The 13,286-nt window shown below is 37.9% G+C and overlaps 1 protein-coding gene across 4 annotated transcripts in view; it reads left to right on the top strand.

Annotated features, from left to right (window-relative positions):
* Positions 1-13,286, top strand: part of ARHGAP21 (Rho GTPase activating protein 21) — a 114,229-nt gene that overhangs the window by 47,055 nt on the left and 53,888 nt on the right. For all 4 annotated transcript variants that reach the window (XM_053977418.1, XM_053977394.1, XM_053977410.1 and 1 more), the window contains one exon: positions 5,039-5,063. In XM_053977418.1, the coding sequence (XP_053833393.1) occupies positions 5,039-5,063 (25 nt within the window). The remainder of the gene's footprint in view (positions 1-5,038; positions 5,064-13,286) is intronic.

Consider the following 13,286-nt stretch of genomic DNA (forward strand, 5'->3'; position numbering starts at 1 on the left):
TCAAATAACATTTGCTCATTTTAAAGGCATGAAGTGTAATAGTTTTCATAAGCCATGCTACACTGAGCCATGCTCAGTTTTGCTTTTCCAGTTAGGCAGAATAATAAATTCTTTCCAAGCTGGGGAATAGATATTGAAGCTTTCTGGAAAGAGGATGAAGTTAATTGACTCGTGTATTTCTGCAGGTATCTTTCAGTAAAGTTGTCTGTCTTTGCCTGCCCTTGGTGGCTGTAAGGTTTCTTTTGAAGTAGAAAAAGCTTTGCAGAAGAAAGTTGGCACATTTTTCCAGTTTATTGCAGCTATTCAGCCTTCACTTGAGTGCCCAAATTTTTTCCTTGACAAGGAGTGACTGAAGTTACATGGAAGTGAAGCTATTAAAAGGTAGTATCAGGTGGTCCCAACATTTTGGTTGTTGAGCACAGGTAATAGCAGTCTCTGTTTGAATTCAGTGTGAAACAGAGGAAGGAGGGTGGGGAAGCCTTAGCCTTAAGCAGACCAAATGACATTTGGGCTGAGGGTGAAAATAAACAGCATAAGCAAGAGTAGTCTCCTTAACTAAGAAGTGACTGGGTATGTTCTGGAAAAAAGCCATTGCTAGATATCTCTGAGGGAGTCAATATGTTTTTCACATGCAAAAGGAGGCAGGCACAAGGGAAGGGCATTATAAAAACAAAATACCAGTCCTTCCTCTCCTGCTTATATCCGATGGTTTGAGACCCAAGCAAGAAGTTCATAGTGAGCCCAACACCTGTGAATCTCAAGACTCGTTTTGAAGCTCTTAACTCCCTCTTTTTCTGCAAGAGAGATCTTCATGGCTTCTTAATTTTTTTCTGTTTCGTCTCTGACATGTTAGAATCTGGTTCATTCATTCCTATTTCTGTCTGATTTTGAAAAGGAAATAATGAGGTGATTGGATACTGTAACACCTTCATTCATGGATTCAATTAGATATAAAGATGGTGAGGTTCATTTGGACAGAGCTCTTGTCCTGAATGGTTATATTAACCTGAATGGTTATATTCTGTTCTCTTCATGTCCTTGAGGTGAAGGAAAAAAAAGACCAGATTTTACTACTTACGAGTATTCATAAGGTGGCTTTTGTAGAAATCGATGTACCTGAGGTATGGTACGAAAGAATGAAATTCACCTATTGTCAGCCTGATCCTAATATGAGGCAAATCTGATTTCTCAGCTGTTCAGTAGGATCTTTGATCAGATAAGGTTACCAGCTAATTACAATCTCTCTCATTGATTGTAAGCTCAAGTATCAGTCCTCTCAAAATTTAAGTGCCTCAGAAGGCACAGATGTTTCATTTTGCACTCCTCAAAGGGAGTATAATAACAATGAATATGATTTGGTTTTCTGTTTTAATCTTGTAGTAGCCTTGTCCCTCCTTCACACCTGAGGATGCAGCCACTGCTGATATAAGACACAGATTACAGCTGGATGTTGATGATGCCCTTAACATAACAGCTGGAGTCACTCAATCCTTGACCTGTTTCTCAGAGCCACAGCCCCTTTGTTATCACATGTGTCAGTAGGATGCTGGTGCTTTCCTTCTAGATCAGTGCAGAAATCTGTATTGTTTACCTGAGGGTAAAAAGCATTCTACCTCCTTGAATTTTAGTGTTTGTCAATTCCTCCCTGCCCCTTCCCCTCCATCCCCTCAAGGTAAGCTTGCCCTACGATCTCTTAAATTTTACTACAAATCAACATAATCTAGTAGAGGTAGTGAAAAGAAAGAAAAATATCTAAAAGTGCTTTTGAACAATCTTTCCACATTATTGTGGATATATATGTTTTTGAATTTTTTTAATACCTACTGTAGGTTCCCATTCAGAAATACTGGTGAAAATGTCTCCATTCAAAGTTCTGCTCCTGTTGCTTGTGTTTTGCATGTTTGAAAAAGCTGTTAGTGAGTCAGGTGGAATCCTGTGGGAAGAGGAGGACAAGATTCTTCACAAGGGGGAACAGTAGCATCTCTAGAACATAGAGCATAATATTCTTAGCCTGCAGGGTGTAGTAAAGATCACTCCACAGCTACATGTTCCACATATTCCATGGGAATTGGAAGATAAGCTTTCTGTATGCTGGAGGATGCTGCTGCTTGGAAAGCCACTGAGGTGAATTTTCTTGGAAGCAAAGAACTGCATGCCAGAGGATGTGTTTGAGTGGAGAAGAGGGGGTATTACTTTATAAAATGTATAATCTGTTCTCTGGTTAGATGTGTTTGAGGTGATGAGCTTTTAATTTTTGAGAAGTTCAGTGTTCTAGTTGTTAGTCTAATAAAACCTTTGTTCATTTGTAAAGCCTTTTTATTTATTGTCTGAAGAATTTGCTGCAAGGAAGGAGATATAGGCAGATCTGCCTCCAAGATGTGGCTGACTGCTCTGAGTCCCAAAACACTCTTGTCTTGATACATAAACTCCTAATAGTACTTCAGGACTTCAGGTGATTTTTTTATTTGTGACACTCTTTCCCTATGTGAAAATGACTGGTTATGACCAATTCAGGGAAGTGTCTCTGCATATTTTATAATGGAATGCTAGTATGTTGCATTTTCATTATTTATATCTTTATTATATATATATAACATTTTTATATCTAATTCTTTTAGCTCTCCATATGTATGTAGTAGTGTGGGTCTAGGTCAAATTCAGGGTATTTTGCTAAGTTCTACTATCTTTTCATAGTTCCTGCATAAAACAGCTATTTAAGTACAAATCAAGGGTCTCTTTCTCACTCTGATTGGCCTTAATTAACTAACTTATTAACATTGTGATAGGTTATGGAAAAAAACCTGTTGTCTGGTCAGTCTCTTGGGAGGGATATCCCTCAGTGTAAAATGACCTTGGAAATTGAGCATGTGGTTTGACACGTTTCGTTTTGGCAGAAGTACTTGGCTGTGCTTCTGTGGGGACACACCAAACTGGGAAAAGCTGCACGTTCAGGAATAACTGATTTATGTATTGTGCTTGCTTCCCATGCCTCCTTTCCCTTAAGAAAGTGATTATGGAATGTGTGGAAGATTTCTTAAGCTAGCATTGCAGAAAGCAAATGTTGCATAATGCCTTTAACATCAGGTGTTCATTAGGATTTGTTAGAAACACACAGTTTCTGCATATGATGTTTGTTCTCCCAAGTTCATTTGTCTGAGAAGCAAGTAAGTGATAAATTCTTCTCTTCCGGTATGGATGCAGCATATACTGACATCTTGCCACGTGTAAGGGCTGGATGTAGGAGGGAAAACTGGTTTCAAAACACTTGTGTTATAAAGCATTCATTCCATTTTTCAAAGCCTGATCTCTGGCTTGTTACCATGAAAAACTAATATTTTGCAACTGTCTTTGGTAACAGAACTTTGCATGACCAGTGACAAAACTGACAAAAACCCACTGCAGTATTTCATAAATTATGGCATTTCTACATTAGTTAATTCTTTTCTTCAAAAATGTTTGTTATATAGCATCAAACCAATTAGCCTCCCATACATGTAACCCAGGTTTTTCAGATTATGAATTCTAATATTTCATGTCCTAAAGATGTTTTTTCACTTGACAGATAGGGCCACAACTCAAAATGTGCAAAAGTTACCTGTGCCTAATTCTGGGCTGCTGATTGTAGTTCAAAACCAGCTGACTGTAACAGAGCTCCAAGAGTAAGCAGTCATTGTACTTACCTTCTAGTGTGCCACTTTTACCAAAGTATAGGGCAGACAGGATTGTCTAACTTAGAGATGCACTCTTTGGGCAGCAGTGACAATTATAATGATTTTTAAAAAGTAGAATATATGCTAGATTTTTGTTAACTCTGTATTTTGGGTTTGAGGGAATTCTTTTATTCCTTTTTGTTCCTTAAAGTTATCTTTCTGTAATGTCTTTGAAAGCTCTAGCAGAACTTCTGTATGCCTTGTAAGAAATCTATTTCTGCTAGGACAGACTTGTTTCATCCTCACCATTAAACAGTGTTCATATTTGGGTTTTACTTCCTCTCTTCAAGTCTTTTTCTCTTGGATGGATTGCTCAGGTCAGTGTGTAGTTGCTTTGAGATTATATAATTTGAAAAACAGTGATTTTGCTTTAAATACGAAATAACTAGAAATTTTGACTTAGTCCATCGGAAAGTAGGAGGAAATATCCAGGTGAAAATTATTTCTGTGGTCATTTCCTTGCTCCTTCCTTCAGGACAAAGCTGTTCTCATTAGCTGAGATGAGTAGTTAGAAATATTTTTTAAATACTACCTATTAGTCTCAGAAATTGTATTTAAGTATTTATTATTCTATGAAGTTTAGAAAGCAAGCAGGTATTTTTCTAGTTAGATAATTTTGCTTCTTAAATGGTACAGCTTTGTAGACAAGGTTAACCGGGATCTTCATACCAAAATGTTGACAAGAAAGTAACATAAGGGATATTTATTTATTTGTTTTTTAGTTGACGCATGCCATTTTCCCCGAGTACTTTCCAGTTGTGTGATTTTTGGGATCAGTGAGCAGAAGGAGATTCTTCAAGGTTGTTACTAAACAGTGTTTGGGGTACATATTTTCCCCCAGTAGTAGTAATACTGAAGGCAAAACAAGCTTGGTTCAAATTTCAGGAAGCATATTCAGACCTTGCTTACAAAATATTTTGTATCTCTTGCATACGTAGCTTTGAATGGTTAGGTGATTAAAGTGTAACCTTTCCTGTCTGGCTTTCAGGGTGAAACATGCTTGCAACAACACACAGTGCGGTATGAGGCTTCATGGTAGTATTTAATGGGGGTCAGTACATTTGTTTTCACATAATCACATTCATGTTGTTTCTGTGGGAATGTTTCATAGGATTGTGATTAGCTGTTGCTTTTAAAATAGCTATTACTCTGCATTCTCAGAATAAAAGTCATAATTCTGTAAGTTGAATAGTTGTGGAGAAAGTAGGAGGTACCAAAATACAGACTTAACCTTTACCAGTTCACTTCAAGTCTTTGTGTCTTAGAGCTGCCTATGCATTTTTTTCCATTTATTGAATTTTTAATATGCACTCTTTCTTCCTCTTTAGGATGAAGAGAATGGGAATAGACAAGGTATGTCTTGTTTTTACTCTCTTATAGATCCAGTATATTGAATGCTTCAGCTGTGTAATAGACCTGAATTGCTACCTAAGAGCTGGAAATTTAAAATCACTTCAGTGTGAGCATCAAGCTCATTGATCAGTAACTTAATTCTAGCTTGTGCCAGTCAGTTCCCCTGCATTTTCATAATCTTCTCCCTCTCATATTGCTTTTGTCTGCTTTCTTTCTTAATTCACTCACGAACTTATTTTTTATAGATTTATGGTAAATCTCCATCCCAGTTAATTGAAGTTTCTCTTTGGCATCCATGCTTCCTTTTTGCTGATATCTTACTGTTCCTTTAAAAGAGTGAAAAACATGTTGATTTAAGAAAGATGGTTTCCAGCTTGGGAACCCATTCCCACTTTCTGTTTCCCCAGTCTGTCATGATGGTGAGGTACAGGGGGGTACTGGGATTATGTGCATTGAGTGCCCCTTGCAGGGTTCCCCCAGTGCTCTGCCTGCCTGCCATGGCAGTGCAGCTTCCTGGGGGACAGCATGGGCTGAGTGCTGCTTCTGGTGGTGGGTTCTCATTTGTAGCAAAGCATGGGACCTGCTCTCAGTGTATCTTTAAGTACCTCCTTTAGTTGGAAGACAAAGAGTATGTCTGAATTCCTGTTTCTGTTTACTCTGTGTAGCTGTGATATATTTGAAGCATTCTGGGAAGTACGAATTGATTTGAACTTTCTTAGTTTTCTCTTGGAATCAGATGGATTCATCCATTTCATCCTCCTCACCTCCGTCCTTAACCACTTTCGTGTTAAACAGTGAGAAGTTAATCTCTTCCTACTTGTTATCATTCCCCAAACTTGAAGCATCTGTTGTCTGTTTTGACTTAGGAAAAGGCAGATTCCTTTAGGAAGAGACGGGAGTTGATTTTTTGTGCCAAACCAGTGTGGAAGACACCACTTGTGGTCTAGAGAAAAAAGTTCAGTGGTGTTCGTGTTCTTACAGGGAGAGCTCAGGCAGCTAAAGATGTAATGTATGTCTGTTCATCTAAAATGTTATCTGAGAGCTATTTTTCAGTAGGGAAACAGCAGTGAACAAATACTTGGTTCACCATGAGACCTGTAAAGGTGGAAACAAGATTACTTTCTGGAAATTTTTGTGTAGCTCCTAAACCCATGAATCATAGCTCAACTATTGCTTATTTATAGCACCATGGTATGTTGTATGCCTTGAAATACAGATCAGAGGCCACAAATGCCCTGAAAGTTAACAGCATTCTCATGAAGGAGAGAAGGTTGGACTTCTCCCCCTGGAAAGAGAAGAAACGACTATGAGGCAGAGGATGTAGATGTCAGTAAAAATTACCTTGCCAATTTTGTGTATTAAACCTTTAAAAACAGCAAAATGGGACGAAGTGTGTTAGACACTTTTCTCCAGCATTTGCCATGATCTTTGGGTGTATAGGGTGGATGAAACTCTTTATTTACATTGCTGCAGGTTGCCTTTTCCCAAATAAGGGGAGTAGGCAGCTTGTGCGGAGAAAATGAGGAAAAACGCACGTGTCATTTCGCATGTTCGCAGGAGTGATGTTTGTTCAGCAGCAGCAGGTGGGGCAGAAGTTCCGTGCGGGGTTATCCCGGGATTGCTGGAGCGCTCCGCGGCGGAGCACGGGACGGAGCCGCTCCGGTGGCAACGCGCGTTCGGGGCCGGACGCTGGAGCCCCCTGGTGGCGGGCCCATGCATTGCAGTCCAATTGGGAAAACCGGCCTCTGTGAAGCCCTGCCGAAATTAACTGAAAGCACTGAAATTGAGAAACACTTTTCGTTTGAAGTTTGTACGCAGTAATTAACTTAATTCGCTTGATCTTTCCTCTCTGAAAGACTAAGCTAAGGGGATCCAAGCATTTGTTTTTGTGAAGCAGTGTGTGCCAGTGCAGAAATGTCTTTGTGTTAATTTTCAGTGAAAATTTATAATTACCTGCCCTTTATGCTTTACCCTTGTCATAGATTAAGCTTACCTGTTAAAAATGAGGGTTTCTTATCAAATTCAGCATTTATATATTTGATTAGGTGAGTATGGATAAAAGCATCTTTATTGCTATTGCCTTTCATTGAGACCACTTGAATATTTTTCCAAAGGATCAAAGCACCTAATTAAGTCTAGAGGGCAGAAGATAAAAGCATGTACCCTGTTTGATGTATTCGAACACTGAAAGAAATATTTTTATATTTTTTTAGGTTCTGGTACAGAATTTTAGTATATAGCTAGATCGACCTCCTGGTTTGCATTAATCTTCCTTTTGGTAAGCAGTAAAGTTTCAAAGCATTTATAATGGAAGGTAATGCCAATTTGTCCAGGAGAGCTCTTAACTAGGAATGACACCAGAGGGAGATGATGGCCTAAAAGCAAGATTGGGTTGTCAGGCAAAGGAGTTAGGATGCTGTGACCAGGAGACACTTCATGCTCAATAGCAGGAACTGAAAGGGACCACCTCAACTGTATGCACATGAACAAGAGAGAGCCTACAGGACGGTAGCAGGGAGCTCTCGTGCCTTTTTCAGGAGCTCGCTGAAGCCCCTGCACACTCACACAGGGGTGGTGGCATATTCCACAGCAGAGGGCCAGGGTGCTGCAGTGGATGAGTAGAGAACGGGTTGAGTTGCCTTTGTGGTCCAGTTGTGAGAACAGCAGGGATGAATGGAGCTCTGGCTTGGGATGGATGAGGAGCTGGCTTAGAGCCTGTGGCCAGGATTTGTGGGCAGTGTTTTGGTGGGTGTCTGCTGCTGCCCTCTCATGGAAGAAGTACCCAAGGCTTTCTTCAGACAAGAGGTGGAGGAAGCACGTGCTGCTTCTTGTGGGAGACTGTAGCACCCTGTTATCTGCTGGTAGGGCATCACAACAGATTTAACATAAATGTTTTGTAGTTATTATTTTAAGATTTTCAGTTCTTTTCCTACTTTCACTGCTCCAGGTTGTTGATCTTAAGCCAAGTCATTGAAAGGCTTTTCTAACCAGGTGCATTTTATCAGAAGATAGAGATTTTCCACAGTGGATTCATTGGTCACTGATTGGAAACTTTTATCAGCTTCTACTGCTTTCCAGATAATCTCTGTTATACTGACCAGCCTGTATTACATATTTCTTGGAGTTGTTACTCCCAGAAATAACCTGGAGTATTTATTTTGTGTGTTTTGAGGGTGTCTTGCTCTCAGTTTACCATTCTTCCTATTTTCTGGAGTTACCCTGTTTCAATACTCAGTTATTTATTTAAGTGGTATCTCACAGATAGAAGTCTTCCAGGAGAGCATATTAGGAATATTTGGAGCCAGACTGAAAAATACCTATACCTATTAAAAACCTAGCATTCTTATTAAAAACTTGCACTTCATTAGGTCTGTCAAGATCTAATGAGTGGAGCTGGAGGAAAAGTTCATGCTGTTTGATTTGATTGTGATTTAATATGATTCTGTATCTTGTTGTCCTTCAAACATTACTTAAACTGTAAATGCCAAAACACAGGTTTTGTACATATGAAAGTAGTTTCTTGTAAATTATCCTAAAACTTGTTTTCCTTCAAAAATTTTTGGCTTGGTGTTTGTGATTAAAGTGAACAGTGATAAGCATAAAGAAATAGACTGAAAGAAATTTTATCTTTCATCAGAACTAAGCTATTTTGTGTCTAACACAGTACCTGGGAATCCAATATCATTATAATAATTATAATATCATTATAATACCATTATAATCCAGTATATTTTTTTAATAGTATGATGTTCTTGCTTTTTGTACTTTTATCTGTATTTCTATGTACCTGTAGCAACTAGGAGCTCATTTTCCCATAAAAATGAAAGTCAACTTAGGTATATCATTCAGTGTATTTCTCTGTAGAGACTTGGTGAGTGCTTGTTAATGAGACCTTAGACATGTTTTCACTGAGAAGTCTAGAACATTAAACTTTATTATCAGGCTTTTTTTTTTTTTTTTTTTTTTTTTTAATGTGGCTAAATATGTACAAAAGTTTCTACCCTTAAATTGTTTACGCTAAATAGTTTTAATTTATTACCTGGCCTCCTTCAGCTCTGTGCAAGTCTGCTTAGGTAGGGTAGAGCCTTTGAGAGAAGGGTGGGAAAAATGCAGGAAAAGGTTTTTTTCCTGCATTACTGCTGCTTACATAAGGCCTGGAGTTTTTAATATTTCATTTCTTTTAACAGACTGTTGATTTCTGTAATGTGTTTATGTTCTCCCAGGATTTAATTTAATCCCATGTTTTTTAACATCATGGTCTATTGGCTCAGTCTGTTATGAAATAAATATGTTGTGCCTGTGATGATGGGAACAAGGTAGATCAGAACAAGAGGATGAACGTGAAAGCATGTGGAAGGGTCATAGATGGCTGGGGTGTTAGGGTCCAAGGTATATGATGGAGAATTAGGAGTAAAAGACAAGAGGTGTGTAAGAGTAATGCTTCAGGATAGCGGGGCAGTAAATTGTCCTTTCTTGTGGATTTTGGATCCAAGTTAATTTTTTAACACCTAAATGCTGAGAATGCTAAAAGAGGGCTCATTCAGTTTTCCACTGAGACCAGAGCCTAATGATTCCTATAAGGGAACACCCTTATAGTACATCCAGACTGTCTAATGGATTCATTTTCCAGCTTGTCACATGTATAATGTTTCTCAGTGGTTTCTGTTGAGTTCAAATCATCTTTGACTTTGAATAAAAAAATGAAGTGTAATTTCCAGTGATTTAAGGGAGGGTCCATAGACTCACTGCTCTAGATAAAAATTGTATTGCTCTATGCTTATCTAATGACTATAGTAAATCCTCTAGACTAATCATAGATTAAAATTTAAATTTAAAAAGGTTTCATTTGAGGGACTTGAATAAAGTCATAGTAATGGCAAATAATGCAATGAGAAAACACAGTTTTGGAGAGCTTGTAACTAAGCTGAAACTGTGTTACATATTTTCAATAACATTGCCAAATTATTTTCTCATCTTCTCCCCCTACCTTGGCATGTAGATAGGGTTGAGGTTGTATTACTCAAATGGTTTAACAGAAAAGTAAGCAAAAGAAGAAATAACATTTTGCAGTTGCCTAATCAAAATGCCAGAAGTGCTTTGAGAAATAATAATGTATTTTTCCTGTGTTAGAGAGTTGAATGCCAAGTCTTTCTCTGCTAAATGACTCAACAGCACTAATTTACTTATCACATTCTTTCAGAGGCTCATCCCTGCATTTCAGCTGGTGTTTTTCAGTTGAGTTGCTTTGAGCTTGACAGTGGGTGAAATAAGCTCTGTTGGGACTGGGCTGAGACCTTTGGGCTCCTTTTCCAGAGTGGATTGCTAGTGGAGAAATGCTTACTATGTATGAAATTCAGTTTGCAGATTATAATATGCAGAATGATCCCTCAGTTAGAGGGATCCATCAGTTGGCCTCCCTCAGTTAGATGTAGTCCTGACAGGTTTGTAATTTATATTTAATTAAATGTAATCTCAGTTAATAAATGTAAGTTCTGCTTTCAGCAACCTTTTTTGAGTAGTTTGGGAAATGATTAACAGGTTTTTGATTGAGTAATCAATTGGAAGCATTTGCTGTGCTGTATCTGTTCCCCTCCCTTTGCCTGAAAGGCATCCCAAGAATCAGTGCTGCTCAGCATTGTTGAACCAGTGGCGCTCAAATGCCTTGGATACCCTAAAGCATACTTGTAGATCTTCATGCTCAAGCGGAATGTTCCTCCTCCTTGAGTCAGAGAAAGTTGTGCATAAGAGCCTGTCTTAATTGATTAATCTGAGGTGTTTCATGAAGCTGGTTTCTTAAATGTAAAAGTGAAAGTCATCCTTTCACTATCTGCTGAGCATAGGGCTGAGAGTAAAAATGTTCTACAAGAAGTTATTTTACAAACCTCTGTAGACTTTATTGAATTTTATGAGGATTTCTAAGCACAGTTCAGCTGTCCTGAGCAGCAGATTTTTTTTTTTCTCACCTTTAGGAAGAGGAGCAATGGCATGTTTTTAAGCATGGGTAGTTGGAGAGATTTTGTAAGAAAGTATGTTCTATACTGTGTTCCAACACTTGCTGATTTATGTTCTGCAGATCAATAGAAAGAGCTCTGACAGCAATAGCACTTTGGCATGAGATTTTTTTTTTCTTTTTTCCTTTCCTATTCAGGATGTAAAGGTTGTTCTTTGCATAGTCTTTATGACTCAGATGTTTTAATCTGTGTTTTATATCAAAAGGTTAACGACTTAAGAGAAATGAAGTCCTTGTTGCTAGGTTGTAGTGTGTTGGTAGATTAGGTAGCATAATTTATGCCATGTCATTTTGTTTTCCAGGTGAATCATAGAGCAGTACAGTAATACTGTCTGGTCTGCAGAGAGTAGTTTAAAAACTAAGTTATAGTTACTGCATTTGATACAATACTGGTTATGTTCCTTGTAGCAGCTGTATTTCAAACTAGATTTTTAGGGGATTAAGCTAGAATTGGCTCCTAGATGAAATTAATTTCTGTGTCAAATATGGGGGAGTTAGGAGAAGCTTTGCTGAATATCACCCCCCCTCGATATAAGTCAGTTTTAAATGTTACCTAGTCTTAATTCTACTGTTCTGTTTAAAAGTAGTAGTATTTTTAAAAATATTTCCCTTTATCAGGGAAAGCATGTTTCAATTCTATTATTTTGTAAATGTGATGGTTCCTAGTGCAACATATTCCCCTCTGCCACTTGTGACCTGTTAAATATTGTCAGGAAAGCTTCCTTGTAATTTTGCAATGGGAGACTTGTTTTCTCCTGTCAGACTGCGAAGACATTATTGACTTGAAGTCTCAGCTTGTAGATCCAGGCTGTATAAAGGTTAGATCATTAATGATTCCATTATATGTGCTATGAATATAGTCTTTATTTTGCAGTCATTTGAACAAAAGTTAAAACAAGGCATTAATTTTAGTTCACAGATTTTACTGTGATCTCTGTGGTTATTGTAAGTGGTACGTAGTCTCTGATTAATTAAAATATTTGCACAGAATTATGAAAAACACACTGGCTCAGAAAAATCTTGTTGCAATAAATAGGTTTTCTGTCTTTGTCTTGCATTTGATTTACAGGTGCTAATGCTTCTTCAGGCTACTTTTTCTTAACTTTGGTTGTCTAGACTAAGGACCTTATTATTAAGACTCTCCTGATTCCTTTCTATCCTTGTTTAAGCCAATGAGTTTTTGTCTTGAGCCTTCTATGTACTTGGGGATTTATTTTTCTTATTTCTGATGATGCTGAATCTCTGAATCAAAAGTTCATGCATCAGTTTGCTTACTCTAAAGTTATATTTTCATTTGGATAACATCATTGAAGGAAGGCATTGCACTGCAAGCAGTATTTTAGTTGTTCTGTTAGTAAAACTACACTACTGCCTAGACAAAAACTTGCCTTTGAATTTATACTGACTGATTACCATTTACTCATGCTGGAAATTTTCATGTGTTTACAAGAGTGATACAGGAAAGGTCAACTTGATGGACTTTTCAGTTTACAATCAGCTGAGTTCTGTACTCACCAACTTTATTTGCTTTTTTCTTTTCATTGCCCTCTTGTAAGACTACATCTCTCTTTATAGCTACATTTAAGGGGAAATGAAGTACAAATGAAGTTCTTTTTACAGGAGCTGTGCTTTTCATCTGTGCTGTTTCCTTGCATATGTGAATGCATTACTGGCAGCTCACACTTTGTCTGTTCTTTGTGTGTGCATGATGTCTTATTTTTCATTTGCAGTTGAAGATTTGAGAGAAGTTGTTATTTGCTGGTAGCCTGCAATGTAATGCTCAATTACGAAGTATGTTGTTTTGCTTACAAAAGTATGGAGAAGGAGGAAGGAAGCAAAAATCATATGCAGTAATGAGCACTGGAAAAGCACAGGCTTTTATATCTTACAAAGCCTTTTATATAAGGGTTATATGTCTTACAAACTAGAGATCTACTTTTACTGTTCTTTGTTGTATCATCTTGTCAGGAATTGCTGGCATGCTGCAGAAAGTTGGTCTTTTCAATATTAGAAACAAAAATCATGAATCCTGACAGAATGTAGTGCAGAGCTGGAGAACTTAGTGTAAATCTCTTGGCTGTGATATTCTCTTCTAGGTTGTGGTGTTCAGGAAGGGGGCAGTTTAGGCTCTCATTTCTAGGCAGCATCTTGCTTTTGCCTGATAATTGGGTGCAGACAGGACCACATGGAGATTTAGGCATAATTAAATCCAA

This window comes from Vidua macroura, chromosome 1 (assembly GCF_024509145.1).
Source record: "Vidua macroura isolate BioBank_ID:100142 chromosome 1, ASM2450914v1, whole genome shotgun sequence".
NCBI lineage: Eukaryota > Metazoa > Chordata > Aves > Passeriformes > Viduidae > Vidua > Vidua macroura.